We start from the raw sequence: 27,185 nt of genomic DNA, 5'->3' as shown, positions 1-27,185 counted from the left end.
ATTCTCTCCAAGTAGAGTTTTGTGTTAGAAGATATAAATAAAAATATAGCCCATCTGACAAGCATTTAATAGGAAAATGCTAAGGAGGCTCATGAACAACCTATAATTAATAGCCTAGAATTCTTAAAATACGTTTAGGTATAGCAAATAAAAACACAGAATGCTAAGTTAAATTTGAATTTTAGATAAACAATGAAGAGGTTTTTAGTCCTGTGCAATAGTTGGGATATACTTATACTAAAAAATTATTCATTATTTGTCTGAAATTAAAATTTAACTGGGAGGCCTATATTTTATGTGGCAACTCCAAATACATTGATATGAAACAAATCACTTTTAATATTATATTACTATTTTGATCAGGCTGTTTTGACGTGTAGAAAGGAAAAATAACAACTCGAAGGCACATAGGCAATTTCTAAAAACTGTGAAAAGTTCACTGGATTTATATTATTTATTTTCATAATACCTTCCCTAGTAATACAATTTTGGGAAACGTTTTATTTTGATATAATTCAAGTTTACAGAAAAGTTTCAAGAATAGTACGAAGAGCTCTTTTACCCAGATTCACCATTTGTTCATATTTGCTTTATCTTTCATGCTCTCTGTGTATACACACACACACAATTTTTTTCCTCAGTCATTTAACAGTCAGTTATGGGCATTCTGTCCCTTGAACCCTAAATACTTTAGTGTGTAATACTGAATGCTTTTTTTAAACTGATGTCCTTAATAAAAACACACACAAAAAGAAAAATCTGGAATTATAACACTGTAAGTCTTAGAATAAGGAATCATTTTGAGTTCCAATCTCAAGTTCTTTTTCAGTTTTGTTGCCTTTTCTATGCTTAATCTGTATAGTAATAGGGCATGCAATTTTTATTTTTTATACATGAGGTTCATCCTCTTGCTTCCCTAAAACTGAACTGTAATGTTGGGAGGTTTTCATTAGTGGAACTCTTCAGTGATAAAAATATTTAAAGAAGTTTAGAAATTCATATCACATGGTAATTGTAGGGAAAAGGAACCTGTATAACTCAAAACATGTACATTCTTTATATATGTCTTAGGAGGTATACCGTGTTGAGATGTCTAATCATTAATAGAGCAGGGTTTATTTATATAAGGCTTAGAAAATGGTACTTTACACTGCTGTATACTTTTTCTTCTGTGTCCCCAAGGTCTGGTACAATGCCAAGCACATAGTGGGTATCCAATAAATATTTGTTACTGAATGTATGAATATGTATCCAATATTTTAAATGAATACTCACAGAGCAAAATTTAACCATTTGCATCCCATTTTTCTTTTCCCCCTTATTTTCTTTGAATAGGGCAGGAAAAGAGAGACATAAAACCACTGGTTAAGTCAATCCTCTTAGAGACTCAAAGGACTATGAAGTAACCACCATATATAAAAGTTTACGGACTTTTGTAATACTCTGAAGTATAGTAGATGGGTTCAAATTGTAATTTTGTCTGTACACTTCCCTAACTCTCATTTTATGCCTTTTTTTAAACAGCCAAATTCTGTGACAGAATATCCCTACCTTCATTTTGCCACTTCCCACTTGTTCCTTAACTAAAATCTGTCTTCTGGTCTCATAGTTCTTAAGAATCCCTTCCTGTAAAGTCTAAAGTCCTTATTCTAAATCCACAGATAGGTTCACAAGCCATTTCTTTTTTTTAATTTTTTTCTCATACAAAAATTTATGCATACATTTTTATGTGACTCTAATTGCTCTCCCCATACTGTGACAGCACACTTCTGTCCACCCGATTTCCCATGTCCATTCAACCAGCTCCTAACCCTCTCTGCCTTTCCATCTCACTTCTGGACAGAAGCTGCCCATTTAGTCTCTTGTATCTACTTGAGCTAAGAGGCACAGTCCTCACGAGTATCAGTTGATATCCCACAGTCCAGTCCAATCCCTGTCTGAAGAGTTGGCCTCAGAAATTGTTTTAGTTCTGGGCTGATAGAGACTCCAGGGGCCATGCTTTCCAGGGTACCTCCAGGCTCAGTCAGACCATTAAGTGTGGTCTTCTTACTAGAATTTGAGTTCTGCACCCCACCTTTCTCCTGCTCCATCCGGGACTCTATATTGTGTTCCCTGTCAGGGTGGTCATTGGTGGTAGCCAGGCACCATCTAGTTCTTCTAGTCTCAGGCTGAGGAAGTCTCTGGTTTATGGGGCCCTTTCTGTCTCTTGGGCTATTAACTTTCCTTGTGTCTTTGGTGTTCTTCATTCTCCTCTACTCCAGGTGGTTGGGACCAATTGATGAATCTTAGATGGCGGCTTGCAAGCTTTTAAGACCCCGGATGCCACTCACCAAAGTAGGATGCAGAACATTTTCTTAATAAGCTTTGTTATGCCAGTTGACCTAGATGTCCCCTGAAAGCATGGTCCCCAGACCCCTATACCTGCTGCTCTGTCTCTCAAAGTGCTTGATTGTATTCAGGAAACTTCTTAGCTTTGTTTTAGTCCAGTTCACAAGCCATTTCTTATTTGACTTTTTTTCCTGCACTTGACATTGTTCACAGCTCTCTAAAAATTCTTTATTCCCTTGGTTCCTTACATTTCACTTGCTCCTGTTCACCTCCTTTTCAGCCTCCTTTCATTTATTCCTTAAATGGTATTCCTTAGGCTTTCATCCTTGCTGTTCTCTTGGGTAATCCCAATCTGATAATTTCTAAATCCTTATCTTTAGCCCAGACCTCCCAATCCAACTACCTACTGCATATCTTCACTTGGCTGTCCCACAGATACCTGTATGTGTCTAAAACAGTCATTCTCTCCAAAACCTAATCTTGTGCTTATGTTCCTTACTTTGGTTAATTTCAGGACCATTATCTTCTAAATTTATTAGACTCACTTCTCCTCCACTTTCCACCTATCCAATTAATGTCTAAGATCTACTGATTTTATCTCCATATCTTTGATACATCACTATCTTTCCATTTTTGTTGCTCTTACCTGAAGTACTACGCTAACTTAACTCCTTATACTCAGCCTGTCTCCTCTTTGTTGCTCCACAATGCTACCAGAGTGGGTTTTCTAGAAGCACTCTGACAATGTCCTTGTTGCTTAATACCCTGCAGTGACCTCATGTACCTTCAGGAGAAAACCAAACTCCTTTGCTTGGTGTACAATAAGATATCCCCCTCACCCCAAGAATGTTCTGATTAAACAGACTCACAATTTTCCAAATATGCCACATGGTCAGGACTCCACACCTTGGTGCATACTGTTATCTTTGTATCAAGTATCCTAGCCCTCCTTCCCCATCCGGAAAATTCATGTGTACCCTTGCAGGCCCAGTATAAGCATCTCCTCTGTGAAATCTCTGTGCCTCCATTCAAGGAGAGTCATCTAACTTCCTCTTTTGTGCCATCACTGTAATTAGAACCTACCTCTATTGTATTACTTATTGTACTGTATTACTTGTTTTTGTTTTTAAAGCCTCCTTTACTAGAATGTGAGCTCCTTAAGGGCAGGAACAGGACCTTTATTCATTTCTGAATTTCCATAGCATAGTTTTTGGCATATGAATGGTTAATAAATGTTTGTTGAATAAATTGCTTTTAAAGTGACTTTATTATATTAGATGTCACACCTTCATTCAAATATTCTTTACAGCAAGAGTCAGTAAACTCCCAAGGAATTGTGGACTTCAGGGGGTCAATAAAGCTTCTGAAATTGTATTCAAAAGTTGGTATGTTTTTTGGGGGGACTTGAAAGGAGTCTATTCTGGAAAATAAAAAGAAGTAACTAACTTTTAAGGGAAAGGGCAGCATCACTGAGGAATTTCTTGAGTAATCAAAGAATAGATGCCTGGGGTTATGGGCTACTTAAAATGGTTTCTGTTTAATACTCTAAGGGGAATGGGAGAGGTGTTATAAATTATTCCATATAAGGAATTTAATAGCTTAATACCTGGATATACATGTATTATCTAATGCGTTATTGGTATTTTAAAGCATATGGCATTTCATATCAAGCTGGTATATATTACTAAATGATTTGATGTTCAGATGTAAGTATGAGATCACCAAAAGCAAACTATTGTTTGTAACTCCTGATATTTTTCTCTTTTCTGTAGTAGCACTAGGGTCCTTATCCTTCTATGATGGAGAAACGCAACAGGTATATAGTCCATTAACAGAGATTAAGAAAACTAGACCTCCAAATAAAAGCACAAACACTTTTATTTTTAACAGTAGAGTTTTGTTATGATTTAGTGAAACAACAAATAAATACATTCATTGGCCACAGCTATACTTTTGCAACCAGTTTTAAACTGATTATATAGCTGAGAAACACTGTTAAACAATAAAAAGACAGCTATGCATAAAAAAGCCACTTTAGCTATAAATTACATCTTCCATAAAACTACAACCAGATACAATGAGTGATAAGAGCTTCAAAATTAATAGCCACCCAGATGTAACAATAAAAACAAATACTGTTAATCACTGTAGAATTACACACTTAAGCAATGAAATTTGCTTTTGTAACTAATGAACCAAAAAGGAAGGTCTGAAATTGTCATCATGTGCTTCAGTGCAGGATGAAGAGGGAATCGGTAGCCCTTTGATTTTATAAGCAACTCCTTCCTTCAAGACCAAATTTAAAGTGCTCCTAGTGCTTTGGAATTTTTAAGAAAAATTGGGCCAGAAGCTTATCTGTCTTTGTCTTTGGTGATGTATTGTGGGAGATGTGTATAAGAAGACAAATGCAAGAATTCAGGAGCCCTTGTCAGTGATAAGAATAAACTTAGCAAATCTGAAATTTGGAAAAGTCAGCTAATGCAGCTAAAAGAACTGAGTTATATTACTGAAATATTTTTTTTAAAAGTAATCTTTGTTTTTCTGGTCAAATAAGAACATTATCTAGGGAAGCCTTACTAGAACAAATTTACTTTATCACCTTGAACCCCCAAGGATTAACAAAAACAACACAGATCTTTTCAGATAGCTCTAGATAATTAGATACCTAACCTTATTAGCAAAAGAAATAGTTGGCATCCTGAAATCTCATAACTGAAGTTGCAATTAAGTACATGTTATGTGTCATGTTAATACCAAGGTTAACTTCTGTACTGTACATTTTCTAATAATTTGGTTACAATGAGAGAACTTGTTATAAACAAACAACATAACTATAAATTTATACTTCTGATTGAATTTAAAATAATTATTATAATTTTGTTATAATTTAGTGAAACAACAAATAAATACATTTTAAAGAAGTAAAATGTAAAGAAATTGTAAAAAGAAGAAACTTCTTTGGCTGTGTATCAGCCTCTCAAAAATGGAAATCATTAAAAATTTCGTTTATTCCTTAGGGTTTCACCTACCATATATTTTTGTGAAGTTACTGCATCAGTTATTAAAAAGTTGAAAGACTTTAATTAAGAGTAGAAATAAGACATGACTTTCTAATTGAAGTAGGCGACAGAAAAAGGCAGCTGTATTAGTTTCAGTTCTGAAGAAATAGATCAACAGACAATTGTATAGTTAGTTGTCTTTTAGCATGCTGTGATAACTTTCCAGTGTTGCCTGTTCCACTGGCATCTTGAGGTATTCAGCATCTACTTCTTTCTATATAGACACTGGTAGAAAGTGCATTTTAAAATTCTCTATTATCTTAGCCTACCATATATTTTTTAGATTTGAGATAGGACATTCAAGTCAGTTTTAACGTTAATTCTAAAGGTATTCCAATATTAACCACTGGTTTTACATTGACCTAGTTAGTATCTTTACATAAATTTACTCATTTAATCTAGTGCTGGGATTAATTTGAATTAATTTAATTTGGCTCTGCCCATACATAAGATAAAAATATGAAAATTAAAGGAGGAATTATATGTCTTACAAAGTATTGCACTTGAGTTCACCGCAGTAATGTATCATGATTTAATTTACCTGAGGACAATCCTGCATCAATAGGTAAGGTCAGCTATATCTTGTTTCAGCTAAATAGAATGCTTTTTAAAATGTACCCAAGTTTTAACTTAGAATTGTACATTTTATGAATAATTCTTAAATGCATCTGTAAACGTGTTTAGTCCCAAGAAGTTTCTACCAAAATTTCTCTATCCAAAAATCACTATTGCTTTCTCAAAGAATCATGCTTAAACTCTACTACATATATCTTAATCATACAAAATAATCACTTGACAAATTTCTACTCAAAGTAGCAACACAATTTTCAATGGTATATTTTACTTTTGGAGAGACGACTGTAGCTTTCCAAAGAACACTGCTGGTTATCACTGTAAAGAATCACTACTAGCATCTGTTTAAAATAATTCCTTAAATATTTTCAGTTGGTATTTTAAAGTCATGCTTAAAAGAACTATCTTCAATGATTAAATATTTTGAGATTTTTAAAAAGAATGATACATTTTATGCCGTAATTCTGTACACAGTTCACACTGTAAAACTTTTATTGTGTAAGAATTCTATCTAGAGTACACCACTGAATATACAGGCTTTGATTTATGTCGGAAAATTGTCTTCCAATTTGGTGTACAACACCGGGGTATGACTTTGGGAACTGCAGTTTACTCTTTCAGAATAAAGATAAAAGTGCAAATAGGCAAATATATATTTGATGTTCCAAAGTCAGGATGTTTGGAGGCCATGTCAAGTGCCTTAAGATCTAATTCATCTTTTCTTCCTCTCCAAATTTTCTGTTCTACTTCATTTTACTAGGAGGAGGGCACAAGTATCAGCTGTGTCCTCCTCTGGGCACAGCCACATTTCCAGGCTTTGTTCTCAGTTGCAACAGATGATGAAATGTTTATGTAGATGGAATCTAAACACGTTGAATATACACATTGATGAAAAACAATTCAAGAATTAGGACTTGGTAATGGTGTCAGTTTTGTGGTGTTGCATATAAGCTATGGCGATTGTTCATATCTAAATTGCTACAAGTAAAGAGCAAAGGAGCAGTATCTGTCATAGGTCCATTCAGGTGGGGAGTGACTGCATAGCTGTTGCTGCCACACCCTGTCATGGTGCCATACCAGCTCAAACCTTGTGAATTTGATAAACTGCAACAAAAAAGGCAAAGAAAGCCATAGGACTGTGATCAGTTTTTAAAGTTTTCAATGAATTTTTAATATAGTTAGTATCAAATATATTGAAATATGTTCTTTGCCAAATAACACAATGACTTTCTACAAAATGTAATGACTTTTATCTAATATCCTTGATATCATCCACATTATATTACAAATGGAATAACTAAATACCATCCAGAACTGAGTGTGATTATTGGATCATCATAATCTATAATGCCTATTATGTGCTAGGTACTATTCTAAGATGTGTGTGTGTATACATATATATGTGTGTTTGTGTATTCACACACACACACACACACACACACACACTTCAAGACTCAACAGTAATACTATGAGATAGGTTCTATCATCACCCCTATTTTGCAAATGAAAAATTGAGGCTCAAAAAACTGAGGCTAAGTAACCTGTCCAGATGAAATTTGGGTTACAGAAAATGCTATATCAAGCTGAAAGCATTAAATAGGTGTGAGTTATGGCTTTTACATGGCCTTGATACATAGTGAATGGTATGCTAGTTAAGGACTTGCAATGATTTTGGAACAAGGAGGGCATGGGAAGATTTCCTGTGGTACCTAAGCATCCCAAGAGTTTTATTTAGGGTTATTTTTAGATTTTTAAATAGCCCTAGGGATATAGGAAAATATATATAACCACTATAATAGTATTCCTTCTCTGCCCACACCCAGCTCTGAACTGACATGGGATCCTGAAATAAAATGGTACCATTTTACCCATAGGCATTTCTCAAATAAAGGTAATTAATATACAGGCTTAGAGTCAGAAGGTAGTTCTTTATAGCACAGGTCCCACCATGGGTTTACCATCCACTGCTCTAAGCTCCAATTTTAAATGATCTTACTTACTGACATAGACCATCAAATCACCTCTTTCATATTTAGGTTAAAGCTTAGATTGTGCTTTTCAATCTATTTCAGTAATAATTCAGGCTAAATGACGTTCGTTACATCTACCTTCCTTCTCGTGAACTTCCCAGTCTTGGCAAATCATCATCACTATCGTACCGTCTTGGATTGTCGAAAAAGTAAGCTCTGGAACTATAACTGTGACTATTTATCATGCCAGCAGGTGCCTGTGAACAAAGTATTAGATAGCATGTAAAGATTTATTTTTCAACTAAGAAAGGAGATTGGGATCTACAATGATTTTTAGTCTTAAACTTTGTCAAAAATATAAACTTTTCATTATTTAAAAAAAATAAGAACTGGTATTAGGGAATATTATGATATCGTACCAAATTCTGGTTTAATCTCCGTGCCCGGAAAAACAGTACCACCGACCATGCTGGCACATGTTCCCACAGAAAGAGGACCATTCCAAATACTATATACTCTTCTCCGCTTATGTCTTCTATATGAGCCTGTAAATAGAGCATGGCAAAGCAATTTTAAAATCTGTTTCCGGTATAAGAAATCATCCTCCACAATTTACTTGCTTGAGGAAGGGTAAGTTAAAACATCAAGTGTAAGCACACAACACTGAAAAATTTTCTAAATTTTGTGGTTTCTCATGTAATGATACTTATCCTTTAAAGGACATAAAAATGGTTTGCTGTTAAGTAGAATAAAAAGTGATTACATTTTTCAATGTATCAATTTATGAATATATTTTTAATATATGGATAATATATAGCAATCTCATTTTTAGTTCTCATAGTCTGAAGTGGGTAGCTATAAAGAAACTGCTGATTCCTGCTGCTCCATAGGCAACATACTGGCATTTACCTTGAGTTACTCTTGTAGAGAAATGAAGTCACTCAGCTCTGCTGCTACTTAAAAATATGCTTTTGGGTCCAGACTCCATCCTGAATTTATTGCTGTTCTATTGGATGTTGAGAGCAGGGAAATGGGAAAGAGAAGGAAGAAAATCTGGCACATGGAACCACATATGAAAATTCCTTCTCCTTAGGAAGATAGTTGAAATTCTGGTAAAGTGGTATTCCAGGATGCCTTAAACTTGGTACAAAGTTAAATTAATATAGCTATGTCAAACTGGAGAATGCTGGCAGGTGAAATATGCATACTGTAAATAGCATCCTGGGAATTACTGTAGCAAATACCCGTACACCCAAGGAACTATGAATGATCTCTCATTAACAAGGCTGATAACACCAGATTTACATGAAAGTCGTTATTTAAACTTCTAAAACTGAAACAAATATTTAGGTTATATGTAGTTCTTGGATAAGAGAGAGTTAAATTTATCCTAACAAATTAAAGACATACCCACACTCACAGGCTAATTACAGGTAATCAATTTATCTAGAGAGATTTGCTATGAGTTGGAATTGACTCAATTGCAATTTTTTTTTTCTTTTTGGTTTTTAAAAAATTAGTACAATAGATTTACAGCCAATATCCAGCTATTACTATTATTTACAAAATGAAAAGAAAAAAGAAAATATTCCTTTGGAAAAAAGTTCTCTCTGAAGAATAATTCTAAGCATCACCTGTAAATGTGGATTTTTAAACACAGAGCTTTAAGTATGATTACTAATAGTAGACAGATTCCATAAAAGTGTTTGTAAGTTAAATACCTAAAATGCTCTCCTAGTTAAGGCTAACCTCATTATCACATTGTTAGATTGACAATTTTTATGGTAGGTACCTACCTTATCTGAAAGGTTATCCCAGCCATAATTAAATGGACTTTCTAGTATATCCTGAGATATGATGATCACCACCAAATTATAACAAGCTCTTGACAAGTAGAGAAGAATGACTACAGAGCCTACAACAACAGTCTGGCACAGAGACATACCCTAAAAGAAATAAAAATCATAATCATGATACCCTGCACACTTATCATGACCAGCTATTCACCCACATACAGTATGGTCAGCTCTTGCAGTGCACTCCTAGAAAACACTGAGTGAGACCTGTTAAACTCTTGATTATCTGGCTTCACAAGTCCTATTCTTAGAATCACTCGTGTTTAAACTACTCCATTAATATGTATAAGTTCTTTGCCAGTTTGCCCAGTGGCAGCTGGAGGATTTCGTTCCGCCAAGGTTACCTGACTTCCTTAAGTAATATATGAATAAACAAGTTGGCAAAAGAGCTGAGCTTTAATCAGAAAGACAGTTTAGTCATAATGAGAAAAGGATGGGGAATAGAAGCATTAGTCCATTTAATACACTGAATTTTGAAACAAACAACAGAAATACAGCTCCTGTACTATTTCTTTCATTTTATTAGATTTTATTAGAGAGTTGATGCTGATGTCATTAAAATGACGACACTATCTAGGCGCCCAAAAGCACTTTCCAATCCATAATATTTTTGAATATTTTAATATAATGGCTTTCATCATTTTCCAAAATATGGAAAGCTCTTGTAACTTAGTGGTTCTCAACTAGAGTGTGTATATGCACAACGGAGGTGGTATCACCTCTTGCAGGGATTCTTAACAAAGGTCTGTATTTGATACAATTGGTTTCCTTTGTAATTCTATGTATTTTATGTTATTCATTAAAAACATTATTCCTAAAAGTGGCACCATTGCCAAAGGGACCCATTGCAAAAAATAGCCAACAGGGTGTGTCTTAGTTTTCTAGTGTTGCTGTAACAGAAATACTACAAGTGAGTGATTTTAAAGAACAGAAATTTATTTTCTCAGTTTAGGAGGCTAGATGTCCAAATTCAGGGCAACACCTCTAGGGGAAGGCTCCCTCTCTCTTTGTCTGCTCTGGGGGAAAATTCTTGTTTCAGTTTCTCTAGCCCTGGCATTCCTTGGTTCCTTGGTGATCTCCATGTGGCATCTATCTTTCCCCCATTTGTGCTCACTTGTCTGTGTGCTTAATCTGCTCTTTTTATATCTCATTAGTGATTAGTTTTAAACCACACCCTACACTAATATGGCCTCATTAACATAACAGAAAATCCTATTCTCAAATGGGATTACATCCACACATACAAGAGTTAGGATTCCAACATATATTCTGGGTAGACACAATACAATACATAACAGGGTGGTTTGGAAGATTGTAGTTTGGTTGTCATGATTAAGGATGGAGCTCTGGTGCTGCAGTGGTTATGAGTTCAGCCGCTAACCAAAAAGTCAGCAGTTCGAATCTACCAGCCGCTGCTTGGAAACCGTATGGGGCAATTCTACTCTGTCCTATAGGGTCGCTATGAGTCGGAATTGACTTGACAGTAGTGGGTTTGGTTTTTGGTTTGGAATGATTAAGGGGCAATGATGGCGTTTAGTGCCCAAGGTCTAGAGATCTAAACCCATTGCTGTTCAGTTGATTCTGACTCATAGCAACCCTAAAGGATAGAGTAGAACTGCTCCAAAGGGTTTCCAAGGTTGTAAATCTTTACGAAAGCAGACTGCCACAACTTTCTCCTGTGCTGATGGGTTCAAACTGCTGACCTTCGGTTAGCAGCAGAGCACTTAACCCTTGCACCACCAGGGCTCCTTCTAGAGATGCTAGATGACCTGCAATTCCCAGGAGACCTCTCCACATAGGAGAATTGTCCTATGACCTCCATAATTTCAAATGTCCTCCTGGATAGTCATGTAGATGAAAAACCTGTGTATAATTATCTGAGCCGGAACCTTACTCTGTTTTATATATAAACAAAGCACATACTTACATAGTTTAAATAGATGCCAAAATTTCCAGCAACACCAATGTGTAAGTTGAGGGAAATTTGTACTTTGTTTTGTTCAAAACTTGACTAAGACTTGTTCAAATATTTCAGAAAATCATGACACTTGATAGCAACACTGCTTGTGGTATTTAAATCATCAGTGCAACCACTGTGGATTATCCAAAAGTAAGCACCATGCTTACCTTGCTTACCAGATAATCTGTAGTGAACAATTTCACATTTTTTCACCACACCAAAGACTCTGCTTTTAGGTATGGCTGGCACTCTCTTTCTCTCCCAACTCCACAGCACCTTCCTACTGAATCAAAGCCTCTTCAAATTTACAATCCCTGACAGGGGCGGATGACCTAGTAGCAAGGTAAGCACGGGTTTACTTTTGCTTACTTACTAATTTATAGTGAACAATCTCACATGAGTTTTACCACGCCTAGGATGTGAAATCCACCGGAAACTGTTCACTAGAGATGATCTGGGAAGCAAGGTAAGCACTGTGCTTACCTTGCCTATTGGATAATCTGCCCCTGAATGCAACACATCTGTAAGAGTCTGCACATGTAGTTGTCCCATTCCAGGTTTCTATGAATAGGTACAAGAATCTATTATATCATGCTCAAATATTTACATACTGAAATACTTATTTTATTTTTAAATTTCTTCCTTTTTATTTCTATGTTATAGTTAGGGCATCACTGAAATTCTAAAGTTACGTATATAGGTAGGGTAAATGATTTATTAATCTCAGGATAAAAACAGGTTATAAAAAGAAGGCACTGGATCTAGCACGGTTGAGAACCATTATTTTAGCTGACTTCCTTGTAAGAACAACACATTTTATAGGCATATGGGAAGAAAAAGAACTAAAAGATGAAAGACTTTGAAAAATGTTGGAATAGTAACAAAGTACCTTCTCTAAGCTAATCCACTAGTCTAACAGTAAGAATGAAAATAAATAAAATCCTAGGAAGATTAAATATTTTTTTAAAAAATCAAGGCTAAAATTTTCTACAATGAGCATGTTTTATTTTTGTAAATACAAAAAAAAGTTGTTAAGAAAGTTAATCTAAAATCAATCCAGATCAAATTTTAAAAGTACTATATTATCAAATAAAGGTAAGGCAACAGAAAACAGAATGCTGTAAGCATTATCATCCTCTAAAATAACTTTAAGTTTATATACCCTGTTTTGAGAAATAAAATGACTGCTAAAAAGGAATATAGAATGTCTCTGCTTAAACTTGTAAATACTATAAAATAATTTTTAAAAAGATTATTGTGAAAAAGGGAAAAGAATCAATAATACTGAGGAATTAACAAAACTGCAACCAAGTTATATACATATAACAACAAAAGAAACCCATGGATTTAGAAAACAAAGTAATCCTGCAAAGTACAGAATTACTCGAGGAAAAAATAAGAATTCAGCAGCATGGAAAGTGCTGTCAAATAGTTAAAGAAAAACTTCCTAAAATAAGTAGAGTAATAACAAACAATTTCATTCAAGAGCAATCCTCAAAGAAGGATTTAACCTCCTCCCCATCCCTGACACCTACATACCACTTTTTAAAAAATTCCACACTTGACAAGTAGAATAGAAGTTCACTCCTAAATATTCAGTATGCATACTATTAACTAGACTTCAATATTTATTTATAGGTATTTTTAGAATGCAGATATGCAGATACATTAAGCCACCATTCTATGAGATCTGACAAATATGTATACTTCTATAACTCAAATCTCTGTCAAAGCATAGAACATTCAGCAACCCAGAAAATTCCCTCATACCCCTTCCCAGTCAATCCAAATCCCCAAGCCCTTAGGGACAAACTCTCTTGATTTTGTTTTCACCACGACTTAGTTTTGCCTATTCTAGAATGTCATATAAATGGAATCATAGACTATAAACTCCTTTGTAGGTTTCATTCACTCATCATAATCTTTTTGAGATTCACCTATGTTGTTGAATGAATCAGTAGTTCAGTCTTTTTATTGCTGAGAGGCAAAATTAGGGTGATCAACTCTTCCAGGTTTGTTTAAGAGTTTCCCAGTGTTAGCACTGAAAGCCCCACGTCCCCAGTAACTCTTCAGTCCCTGGGCAAACCAGGACAGTTAATCACCTGTATTATATGACAGTTTGTTTATCCATTTTTCTGTTGATGAACAGCTGAGCTGTTTTTAGCCTTTGGCTATTATGATAAAGCTTCTATGAACATTCTTGAAAACTTTTTGTGGATGTATGCTTTCATTTCTTTTGGGTAAATACCTAAGAGTAGAACTGTTGAATCATATGGTAGTTTAAGTTTAGCTTTATAAGAAACCGTCAGATCTTTTTCCAAAATGGATGTCAATTTTACACTTCCAACAAAGTATGAGTTCCAGTTGCTCCACATATACTCAACATTTGGAGTTGTCAATCTTTTAACTTTAGCCATTCTGGTGGATGTGTAGTAGTATCTCATTGCAGTTTTAATTTGCATTTCCCTGATGACTAATGATATTAGGCACTTTTTTTATATGCTTATTGGCTATTGGTACATCTTCTTTGTTAAGAGTCTATTGAAATCTTTTGACCACTTTTAAATTGCCTTTTTTATTGACTTGTAGATCTTTATATATCCTCTAAACCAGTACCTTGTCAGATATATATATAAGGTAATAACCAACAAAGAATAAGTTGATAACTTAGGCCTCATTAAAATTTAAAATTTCTCATCAAAAGACATGACTAATAAAATGCAAAGGCAAGCCATAGAAATAGTAAATATTTTCTTGAAGTCTGTGGCTATACAGTAAATAGTTTCTTGAAGTCTGTGGCTATACAGTAAACAGTTTCTTAAAGTCTGTGGCTTGCCTTTGCATTTTATTAGTCATGTCTTTTGATGAGAAATTTTAATTTTTAATGAAGCCTAATTTATCAACTTCTTCTTTTGTGGTTATTACCATATTTTTATGCAAATAACGAGCACCTTCTAAGTTTGTTTGCCAACTGTGCCCTCCCCCTGTGAGGTATTTTAATGAGTACTGCTATGCCAATTTTTTCAAACATGTTGCTGTAAAAAAATTAGCATAGCACACTTACAAAAATACCTTGTGGGAGGGGACATGGTTGGCAAACAAACCTAGAAGGCACACATTACTTGTGGAAAAATACAGTACTTTCTATAACCTACAGTAAGGCTATAAAGACATTCTTCCATGTTTTCTTTTAGAGCTTTAGACTTTTTTCATTTATATCTAGATCTATGATCCATTTTGAATTAATTTTTGTATTTGATATGAGATGAAGTTCGAGTTTATTTTATTCCATATGGATAACAATTTATTCCAGCTCCATTAGTTAAAAAGATTTTCTTTCCCCATTGGATTGCATTAGTGCCTTTGTAAAAAACAAAAAGACCATATAGGCGTGGATTGCTTTCAAAGCTCTCTATTCCGTTCCATTGATCTAGCTATTCTTATGTCAGTAACAAATTGTAATAATTATTGTAGCTTTATACTAAGTTTTCTACTGTTTTGTATACTAAGTCACATAGTGAAAGTCCTCCCTCTATTTCAAGGTTACCTTCTGTGCTGTTCAATACAGTAGCTACTAGCTACATATGAGCATTTAAATTTACATTAAAACATCATTTCCTCCATTGCATTAACCACATTTCAAGGGCTCAGTCGTCACACATGGCTAGAAGTAATGTATCGAACAGGGCAGATATAGAGTATTTCCTTTATCGCAGAAAGTTCTCCTGGAGAGTGCTGCTATAAATAGTTTAGGTTGTTTGCATTTTCATATACATTTTAGAATCAGTTTCCCAATTTCTGTGTTTTTAAAAAAGCATAGCAAAATTGTGATTGGTATTGCATGGACTCTATAGATCAGTTTGGAAAGATTTGCTATGTTAATAATCTTGTGTTTTCCAATCCATGAACACACTAAATCTCTTCATTGATTTAGGTCTTCTTTAATTTCTCTCAGCAATATTTTATACTTCTCAGTGTAGAGGTGTTGCTTTTTATCTGCAGAATTTATTTCTAAGTATCTTGTTTTTTTGATGCTATTGTAAATGGAGTTTTTTTTTTTTTTTAAATCATTTTCTAATTGATTGCTGCTGGTATATTAAAATATAATTTGCTTTTGTATTTTGAGCATGTATCCTGAGAACTTGCTAAATTCACTTATTAGTTCTAGTACATAATTGTTTAGAAGATTCGTTAAGATACTCTCTATAAACAATCATGTTATCTGCAATTAGAGACAGTTTTCTTTATTTCCAATTTTATACCTCTTGTTTCTTTTTCTTGCCTAGAAATGGTGAGAACGGATATCCTTTCCTTGTTCCCAATCTTAGGGGCAAAACATTCAATATTTTAAAGTATGATGTTGATTGTAGATTTAAAAAAATTTCCTTTTTATCAGATAAAGAACTTTCCTTCAATTCCCTGTTTACTGAGAATGTTGTTTTTGTTAATCGTGAAAGGTGCTGAGTTTTGTCAAATGCTTTTTCTACATCTATTGAAATGAACAATTTTTTTTCTCCTTTGTTCTCTTAAAGTGGTGAATGACACTGATGATTTTCAGACGTTAAACCTATGTTCACTACCGGGATAAACCCCTCTTGGTCATGTTATAGTATCCTTTTTATGTGTAGCTTAAATGAGTATGAGGGATACTGGTCTGTAATTTTAATTTTTTTTTTTTTGGTAATATCTTTGTCAGGGTAATGGTGGCCTTGTAAAACATGTTGGGAAGTGATTCTTCCTCCTCTATTTTCAAAAAGAGTTTGTTTAATATTGTTAATTATTTAAATATTGATAGAATTAACCAGCAAAACCACCTGAGCCTGGAGTTTCCTTTGAGGAAAATTTTTTATAATAAATTCAGTTTTTTTATTAAATATGGGGCTACTCAGATTATGTATTTCACCTTGAATCAATTTTGCTAAATTGTGTTTTTTAAGAAATTTGTTTCATTTAAGTTGTCAAATTTATCAGTTATTCGTAATATTACCTCATTGTTCTTTTAATGTCTTTCAGTCATGACATTTGTATTTTCACTGTTTTTTTTGTAGATCAAATTTGTTAATCTATTCAAAGAATCAGCTTCTGGTTTTGCTAATTTCTCTATTGTCTGTTTTCTATTTCAATGATTTCTATTCTTATCTTTATTATTTCAGGCCTTTGGCTACTTTGGGGTCACTTTTTTTCCTTTTTCCCAGTCCCTCCTTCCCGACTCTGTTTCTAAATTAGAACCTTTGGTCACTGATTTCATACCTTTCTTCTTCTTTAATAAAAGTGCTTGAAGATATAATTTCCCCTTTAAACACTGGTTTAGCTTCATCCCACAAATTTTGATATATTTCATTATCATTCAGTTTGAAATATTTTCCAATTTCCTTTGATTTCTTCTTTTACCAATGAGTTATTTAGAACTGTGTTCAATTTTAAAATATTTTGAGGTTTTGTAGATATCATATTGTTATTGATACTTAATCTAATTGTGGCCAGAGAACATTCGTTGTTTGATTTCAGTCCTTTTGAATGTATTGATACTTGTTTTATGCTCCATTGTCTTCTTTATTTTGATGAACATTTCTATACTCAATAGAAAAGAACATGTATTCTGCAGTTGTTGGCATCAATTAGCTCAAGAGGGTTGATAGTGTTGTTTAGATTTTCTATGTCTACTGATTTTTTTGTTTTGTTGTCCTGTCAATTGTTGAGGATGGGGTGTTAAAATTTCTAACTATGATTGTGGGTTTGCCTGTATTTTCCTTTATTTCTTACATTTTTTTCTTCATGTACACATTTATGATTATTGTCTCCCTGATGAAATGTATCTCTTTATATCTGGTAATACTGTCTTGAAGTCTATTTTATCTAGTATCAATATAGCCACTCCAGCTTGCTTATGCTTACTGAATGCATAGTATATTTGTTTTCATCTATTTATTTGCAACCTGTACGTGTCTTTATATTTAAAATGCATTTTTTGACATCAGCATATAGATGGGTTTTGCTTTTTTATGCATTTTGACAATCTCTACATTTTAACCTGAGTGTTAAATTAGTGATAATTGGATTTAGTCTTACATTTTACTATTTGTTTTTTGTTTGTCTCTCTTGTGTTTTGTTGTTGTTTCTCTATTCATCATTTCCTGCCTTCTTTTGGGTTAACTGAATATTTTTTAGGATTCCATTTTATCTGTTGAGTTTTTAGCTATATTTTTCTGTGTTATTATTATTAGTGGTCATTCTATGGTAGCAGTTCTTAAAGTGTGGTCAAGGGTCCCTAAAGGTCACAGGGCCCTTTTAAAGTCAAAACAATTTAAAAATATCACTAAGACATTATTTGCTTTTTCACTCTCATTCTGAGCGTACAGTAGAGTTTTCCAGAGACTACATGATATGTGTTAATACTGTCAGTCCATGCATATTCCTGTGTTTGTTAGAATTTCTTTGGTAGTAGAGGTAGAGTTTTTTGTTGGCCCGCTACCAAACATGAGGTCTTTTTCTAGAGACTGGTCTTTCCTGATGATATGCTCGAAGTAAGAGAGTCAAAGTCTCACCATCCTACCTTCTAAGGAATATTCTGGTTGTATTTCTTCTAAGACTGATTTGTTCATTCTTTTGGCAGTCCACAGTACTCAAACATACCAACAATCATAACGATAGTGCAGGATTGGGCAACGTTTCATTCTGTTATACATAAGGTAGCCGTGAGTTGGAGCTGACTAGACAGCAACTAACAAGAAAGTTAGGGTACAAAAAAATGTGCACTTTCAAGGATTAACTCAGTTTGTTTTCTGAAATTTTATGGAGCTCTTGCTAGTTTAATTTGGTTATATCTGCCATATTTTCTGAAGCTCCACTGTCATCCAATAAACTGTTATTTTGAAATCCTGAAAATTTCTTTGCACCTATGTAGAAACACAAAAATAAGTGTACCTTGTAGTCTTGTTTTACAATATTTAAGAATGTTTTTCAAAAAAATTTTCTAAATTTACTGGACTATAACACATAAAATGATACTCATGAAGACTGTGCTTCTTAGTTCAAGTAGATACACAGTACTAAATGGGCAGCTCCTGTCCAGAGGTAAGATGAGAAGGCAGAAATGACAGGAGCTGGTTGAATGGACATGGGAAACCAGGGGAGGAAAGGAGGAGTGTGCTGTCACATTACAGAGAGAACAACTAGGGTCACATAACAATGTGGTATAAATTTTGATATAAGAAACTAACTTGAGCTGTAAACTTCCACTTCATGCACAATTAAAAAAATAGAAAAAAATTTTCTAAATTTAAAATTTTTATATAAAGCTTATTTTGGAATTTAATATTCTGCCCTAAAATAAAAAAATTATTTATTTTTTCATGTTTAAGTCACTGGCTTAAAAAAAGAAAAATTAAAAAACTCTTTCTCAACACATATCTTCCCTGCCTCTAAAGATGCTGAAAAGGATGATAGTGTTAAAGAGTTCTCTGACTCAATGAAGGGAGGAATCTGCTTCAGAGAAACTGGGTGAAAGGGTAAATAAAAAACAAATATATAATGAAAGCTATCCTTCAATAGGTTTTATAAATATTAATAATTTTCCTTACTGTGTCTTCTATAACAGAACATGATTGAACAGTGTTGTGGTGCTGATACAGTTGCAGTATCATTTGAGATCAGTCAAAGTTAAAAACAGAAAAAAATGAGAAATTTTAAATGTAGGGTAGTGAGCACTTTGAACACCAAAAATTGTTTGCTATAATTTCCAAACTAAAAATAAAAAAGCCATGGAAGTATCTTACAGGATAAATTATTATATTGCATTGGTTGGAAAAGCACACACAATAGCTAAGAAACTAGTAAAGACTTACACACTGCATTGCTGAATGTCTGCTGTATGGAAAGTCAGTAAGATAAATCACGGCACTGCCATTTTCCAATAATATAGAATTCACTGGTTTAAAGATTTAACTGAAAACATGAAGACTAATATCTTATCTACAGACTTGTATTTTTGCCTTACAAATAAATGAATCTACAGATGTAGCTGGATTTACTATTTTTGCTTACAGCTGTTTGGCATCAGCACCGACTTATTATCAAAGAAGATACTCTTTTATGTCAACGCCTGACAAGAAACACAAGCGGTACAGGAATATTCAAAGTCTTGAATAACTTTTTTTTGTTGTTTATCCTGAACCAATCGTGTTGACATTTTCACTAATGGCATAAAAGCAGTGGTGTATCAACTGCTGGGCCATCATGCAAATCAAGGCAGTGACGCCTCACTGTACTAGGAGTGATTGTATTCTTCACTACCATGCACACCCAGTTAAAAAAGAAAGCCAGTTTCACTTAAGAATATCCTTGATGAAGCAGTGAAAATATTTATTAAGTCTCAACCCTAGAGTACACATCTATTTAATATCCTGTGTGATGAAATGAGAAGTGCACTGAAAACAATTCTGCTATATATTGAATGAAGTACAGTGGTTGTCTTGAGGAAAAGCACTTATTTGATTGTTTGACTTGGGAACTGAACTAGCCACTTTCTTTCATGGCAATACCACTTTTTACATGAAGGAATGACAGAAAAACTATGATTATTCAGACTTGGTTATTGGGCATACATTTTTGTCAAAAATAAACTAAATAAGCCTGTCACTTCATAGAAAACGTCTGACAGTATTTATTGCCAGTGAGGACATTTGAGCTTTCAAGTGGAAACTTGAAAACTTGTATCTACTACTGTAAGATTGACAGCTTCCCAAAACTTAAAAACTTTCCTGATGAGATCAGTGGTGATATTAACAAATCTGATTTTTGGGTACTGTCTAATGAAATATGTCAACATTTTTAAGATCTGCGTAATTCCGTGAACCACTATTTTCCAAATGACCAATGCATGATGTTACAAAATCAAAGTGCAAGATAGAACAATGGAGATTACAAAAAGTTCACTGATATGGTTTTAGATTCCATATAGCAACTAACCTTTAAGAAACCTCCACTTCTGAGTTTTGCTGTAGTATTAAAGAATATCCACAATTATCTGAAAATGTTATTAAAATTCTCCTCCATTTTCCAACTACAGATATGTATGAGGATGGATTTTCTTCGTATACTTCAACCTAAACAACATATTGTAACAGATTGAATGCAGAAGCAGATATGAGAATCCAGCTGTCTTCTATCAAGTTAGACATTAAAGAGATTTGCACAATGTATACCCATGACTAATTCCACTTTTTTCATTTTGGAAAATATAATTATTTTTAATAAAACACGTTATTTATGTTAATATATAATGGATTTATTATTGTTATTTAAATGAATATTTTAAGAATTTATCTATTTTAATTTCTAATATGGCATATATATATATAGATGTAATCCACATAAATAAAAGTTCTTTGGGGTCCTCAATAATTTTCAGGGTTAGAATTGGATCTTGAGGACAAAAATGTTTGAGAACCACTGCAATATACAACCTTATATTGCACTTACTGCAATATACAACCTTAACTTTTCACAGTCTTAAGTTAACAGCTAATATCACACCACTTAATGTAAAATGTAAGAACCCTGCAACTGCATAGGTCCACTTACCCCTGCCCTTTTTACTATAGTTGTTATACATTTTATATATATACACACAAATATATATGTATACATATATATAATTATACATTACATCTACATAAGTAAACCTCACACGATGTTATAATTTTTGCTTTGCACTGTTATCTGTATTTTAAAGAAATTAAGAAATTATATTTACCAACATATTTACTATTTCTGGTGTTCTTCATTCCTTCCTGAAGAGCAGAAATTAAGCTGGTTTTATTTCCCTTTAGGCTGAAGAAATTTCTTGGAATTTTCTTACTGGTTTTATTTCCCTTTAGCCTGAAGAGATTTCTTAGAATTTTCTTATAGTGCAGTCTGCTGGTAACTAACTTCCTTAGTTTTCTTTTATCTGAAAATGTGTTTATTTCACCATCATTCTTTAAGAATATTTTCAATGGATGTAGATTTCAGGGTTGTAGCATTTTTCTTTCATCGTTTTAAAGATATTGTTTTCATGTCTTCTGGCCGCCATTATTTTTGATAAGAAGTGAGTGATCATTTGAATCGTTGTTCCCGTATGTATCATTTTTCTCTGTCTGCGTTCAAGATTTTATTTTTGATTTTAAGTACTTCGACTGTGATAAACCTAGGCGAGGTTTTCTTTATATGTATCCTGATTTGGTTTGCTAAGCTTCTTAAAACTGTAAATTCATGTCTTTTGCCAAATTTGGAAAATTTAGGTCACTATTTCTTCAAATATTTTTTCCAACATCATTTTATCCCTCTTTTCCTTTGAGGACTCCAATTATATATAATTAGATCCCAAGGCTGTGTTCATTATGTTATAATCTTTTTTCCCACTTTTTTCTTCAGACTGGATAATATCTACTGATTTTCTTTTTAATTTACTGACTCTTCTTTCTTCTTCAATCTTCCATTAAGCCCAACTATTGAATTTTTTATTTCAGATAACTGCATTTTTCAATTCTAGAATTTCCATTTTTTTAATATAGTTTATATTTCTCATGAAATCTCATATTTAATCATTCATTCAAGTGTATTTTCCTTTATATTCTTGAGCATATTACAAAATCTTTGTCTGATAAATCCAATATTTAGGACATCTAGGGAGCTTTATCTCCACTGATTGCTTTTTGCTCACGAGTGTTACTTATGTTTTTCCTGTTTCTTCATGTACCTAGTAAATTTGGATTGTGTTCAGGACTTTGTAAATAATATATTTTAGAGATCCTGGATTCTGTTATAGTCTTCTGAAAAGTAGTACGATTTTTGTTTTAGCAAACAAGTAAATTGGCTGAACTCAAATCCCAATCTGTCTCCCCTGCATAGGCAACATCTGAAATCTCAGTTCAATTCATTTATCCTTTATCCTTTCATAACTGTGCTGCTTGGAGTCTGTCTTGCACATTTGTAGTTCAGGTATCAGATAAAAATTTGGCAGAGTTTATAACCAGAATTTGGGGCTTCCTTTATCTGGTGCTCTTCTTCTTGAGATTTTCCACTCACTTTTCATCCGCAGTTACTCTGAATTTTGTCTTCTGCAAGCTAGTAAAACAGTGGTTTTCTCTCCAAGTTTTGGCTGCCCCATGTATGGGGATTTCCCTCAGGCTAGAAGCTGTAAAAAACAGGAAACTCACTCAGTGTCATTTCTTTCTTCTAAATTGTTGCTCTCCAGCGCCTTCAGTGTTTTTTATATTTTGTCCAGAACTTATCATTGCTATCTGTGGGAGGCCGATCCAATAGGAGCTACTCAGTCAGAGTAGTCAGAACCCTGCACATATTTTTTTCAACCTTCTAACAAATGCTATTTTCATTTTGAAAAGAAAATGCCAAACTAAGCATTAAAAATAAGAAAACAAAATGGCCTCAATTAGTAAATAAAAAAAAAATATTTTGATAACTATGAGGATTAAACGTTCCAAAAATAATTCCGTGATGTTAAGCCTAACATTGTGGAGTAGATAGCTTTTACTGAGTGGAATTTATAGCTGTGGGAAAAATTTTCTTCTTGAAAATGCTGGCTGGTACAATAAAACGGCCTAGATGACAGGGGGAGCCCTGGTGGCACAGTGGTTAAGAGCTACGGCAAGCTACGGGTGCTAACCAAAAGGTCGGCAGTTTAAATCCACCAGCTGCTTCTTACAAACCCTATGGAACAGTTCTGCTCTGTCCTTTAGGGTCACTATGAGTCAGAATCGACTCGATGGCAACAGGTTTGGTTTTTTGGTTTAGAGGATACGGGAAACAAACAAAAACCAAGAAAACTATTTGCACTTAGAAGTAGATGAAAAATATAAACCCAAAGTAGTAAGTAAAGATTTTTCAAATGGGGCAAGTGCATGGTAGGTCAGCTCAACAACAGAATAGGCAATAAGACTTCGGGCATAAGAACTAGGGTACTAAGATAGTAAATTAAAGATGCTCCACAGTTTAAGATGGATAAAATAAATCCTAGTAACTCAAGAGAGAAATTACAGCAGAATACTGGGAAGGTAGCAATCACACCTACTAGAGAGGATGATGCAGCCTCTATTTCTCCATCATCATCCTCCCCGAATTCTGGTTAAATCATATTTCAGAATGATGGAAGGAAGACACCAATACTATTTTAACTTATTTCTTTAATTATGGCCTCAGTTACCATAAATACTGCTTTAGTTTTATAGGATCAGCTGGCCTGCATGGAAGACCAGAAATATAGTTTGATTGAATGTTACTGTGTCTGTACAAGATGCTGATGCTGCCTCCCATCACAATACTTTAAACAGTAAAGATCAAGGCTTGAGTGAACATAAGACAGAAAGGTTTACAAAGATAGTAATTAAAACTGCTAAGAATTCAGGAAGGCTTGGTAAAATACAATATTTATAAATGACTGACTGGGCTGGCAGACAATCTGATCTTAAGTATGAGAAAAGTATTCCTTTTACAATCCTATCCATATACAAAATTGTGCATGTCATAGCCAGAGATGGAAGCCTAAAAGCTCAGCTTTTATTCCTGCCCTGCATTTGAGGGGTCCTCCATACAAAAAATACCAACTTGCTATCATAGGGACTAAGCATCTACCGTTGGGTTTGAATCTTTTTGTGCTGATGAATTATTTTGTCTTTAAAAACAATATAGCTTCTATTTTCTTTTAAATACAATTATTTCTTTCTGAAGTGGAAAGGATTATTAAAATAAAATAGTTCTATTAGCATGCACTTTAATGTTAAAAGTTATGGTATAATTTTGATAAAAAATAAATAAATTTAAACATATCACAAAAATCATATAAATTGAGGTAAGCAAACGGCAATAAAAAAAATTTAATGGGAGAAAAAGACCAATATCAACAATCAATCATATCAATAAATGTAAACTGTATGAGCTACCCTATTAAAAAGGGGTACATGTTAATAATTAAAAACAACTGCAGAATATTTTGTCTAAATTAATGAGACATACTTGAAATGTTAGCAATAGATAAAAAGTTAAAAGATAGTACTAATCTATCACGCTTGTGCAAATAAAACTAACTTATAGCAAAAGATACAGTAGATTTCACACCAAAAAACCATAATTAAAAAAAAAATGCCATTACAAAATTCCATATTATTTGTTCCAAAAATTTCTAAGAAAAACTAAATATCAGACAAAATCTACTGGAGACTTCAGCCCTTATCAAAATGTGACAGATTAAGCAGACAAAATCGGAATGGAATCAGATAAATAAGGTAGAGTCATGCTAAAAACAAAGTAAGATGAATTATTCAAAAGTGAAATCCTATTCTTCAGAGATTCTTATTCCTTTTTGGGTCACTGACCATTTTGAGAATTTATTTAAACATATAGGACTCCTCCCTAGATAAATAAGCATAAACATTTTGCCAACAATTTTTTGTATTCAAAAACTTACTAAAGCTAGGCTATCACCCCCTGGCACACGTTAGGATCATAATAGCGAGCATTTATGGGTACTTCTTAAATGCTAGGCATTATACTCTACTTCATATGCATTTTCATTTAATCCTTACAATAATCTTATAAGTCAGGTATTATCACTATCCTCATAACAACCCATGAGATCAATACTATCATTATCTCCATTCTACAGATCAGGAGAATGAAGTTTAGAGGTGCTAAGTTACATGTCCAATAAGCAGCAAAGCTAGGATTTACGTCCATCTTTGATCCCAGGTTTCCAGCTCTTAATCACTATGATACACTGTGTCTCACTGAGGTCTTTCCAAATTAATTAAAAAAATTTACACACCAGAAAAAAATAAACATATCCAGATGTATATTCAATCCCATCTTTATTTATACTACTCTCATTACAAAAGAGAATTTGAATCAGGCACAATATTAAAAAATAAACATAGGAATGGGTGGGGGAAAAGGTAAGAAAGTGCGATAAAACTGAAGGTAAAGTGAGAAACAAAAGTGGTTATCATAAGGTCATCTGTGATTGATAGACGTGAGCCATATATTTGGCCCTGAACAACATGGTAGCTAGAGGAAAGAAGGATTTAATCAACACTTATTTTCCCTGGTACTGAGTCTGAGAAAAAGATCTTTTATGGGGACAGCATGTAGATAATATCCTCAATAAATTTATAAAATAGGGACTTTAAGATAAACTTTTCTTAAAACATTTCTTTATGTAGGCCACAGCATGACATCAAAGTGTAGGTTGGTGAAGACAGTTCTACTCAAGGTACAATGCAGTCTTAGTAGAAAACTCTGCAATGATTTGGACTGGTCTAGGATAAAATGTAGAACAGACAGGGAATGGAAAAACTGTGCACCCTTCAGTTAATCTTTCTGGTAGTTAAGCTTTTGATTTAAAAAGTTTATTTTCTCTGACAACAACTTGGAGTACAGAAATTCATAGGCCAGATTCATATGCATGGGCAATTAAGTGGAGGGTAAAACTGATAACCTTTCATGGAAGTCAGGGGGCCTAACCAGGACAGGTGCCTGAGTCTTAGCCTATCCTCCTTTAAACTGAAGGAAGACCTAGGGATAGAAGGAATATCTAATTCACACTGATGTCTAAATATGAAAAGCTTGAGAAATGGCTGAAATCCAGAACAGACAATTTCTTGTTGTTGATAAATAAGGAATGTTGCTACAACATATCAAAGATTATGGAAAGCAGCCAAGCCTTGCCAAGAAAACATATTGCTCTACATACCTATATTAGTTTACAAATAATCAATTCTATAAGAACATAGACATGGAGCAATGTAACACTTTTAAATATGTAAGAAGGTTGAAAAATGAAAGAGCAGAAATAAACTATTCAAACTGACGACTAATATAGAAAAAGCAAACAAGAATTGTTACTTTGAAAAAGAACCAAATCACAGCACTGTTCCAGTTGCTACAAAATAAAATGTAAATTAAAAAGAAACAGTGAAATAGATTAACACAAAAGATATTTAAGTGCTCTATAAACTAAGACTGGGATATACAGGTCTAGACTAGACATAATTACTAAAAGCTGTAACTTTTTTTTAAAATAAAACAAAATGATTTTGAAGAAAATTAACCATATGGAGGCTGACATTATTTTTGAAAACCACTTCAAGGTCATTCAATAAGGCAAGAGTTAAATTTTGGCATATATCCATATGAAGGAATGATACGCAGTCTTACGAAGAGTTTTTAATAGCATGATAAAATGCCTGGGATATGCAGACATCACAAACTTGCTTGCTGAAATTGAAGAGGACTTGAAGCACTTACTGATGAGATTACATCTCAATATAAAGAAAACAAAAATCCTCACAACTGGACCAATAAACAACATCATGATAATTGGAGAAAATACTGAGTTGTCAAGGATTTCATTTTACTTGGATCTACAATCAACACACATGGAAGCAGC

The 27,185-nt window shown here is 33.7% G+C and overlaps 2 protein-coding genes across 2 annotated transcripts in view; one reads left to right on the top strand and one right to left on the bottom strand.

Moving 5' to 3' along the window:
• Positions 1 to 1,798, top strand: part of ERO1A (endoplasmic reticulum oxidoreductase 1 alpha) — a 40,436-nt gene extending 38,638 nt beyond the window's left edge. Inside the window, exon 17 of the mRNA XM_023726191.1 lies at positions 1,336 to 1,798. The gene's annotated coding sequence lies outside the window, so the exon portion shown is untranslated. The remainder of the gene's footprint in view (positions 1 to 1,335) is intronic.
• Positions 1,799 to 5,361: 3,563 nt separating this feature from the next.
• Positions 5,362 to 27,185, bottom strand: part of GPR137C (G protein-coupled receptor 137C) — a 61,008-nt gene continuing 39,184 nt past the window's right edge. The window contains exons 4-7 of the mRNA XM_004370866.2: positions 9,727 to 9,876; positions 8,350 to 8,475; positions 8,069 to 8,187; positions 5,362 to 7,064 (exon numbers count right to left, since the gene is read on the bottom strand). Coding sequence (XP_004370923.1) covers positions 6,887 to 7,064; positions 8,069 to 8,187; positions 8,350 to 8,475; positions 9,727 to 9,876 — 573 coding nt within the window. The 3' untranslated portion in view covers positions 5,362 to 6,886. The remainder of the gene's footprint in view (positions 7,065 to 8,068; positions 8,188 to 8,349; positions 8,476 to 9,726; positions 9,877 to 27,185) is intronic.

The sequence above is a fragment of the Trichechus manatus genome, unplaced genomic scaffold (genome assembly GCF_000243295.1).
Source record: "Trichechus manatus latirostris isolate Lorelei unplaced genomic scaffold, TriManLat1.0 scaffold00010, whole genome shotgun sequence".
NCBI classification, from domain to species: domain Eukaryota; kingdom Metazoa; phylum Chordata; class Mammalia; order Sirenia; family Trichechidae; genus Trichechus; species Trichechus manatus.
Note: the sequence above shows the minus strand (reverse complement) of the source record. Positions and strands in the feature narration are given on the sequence as shown.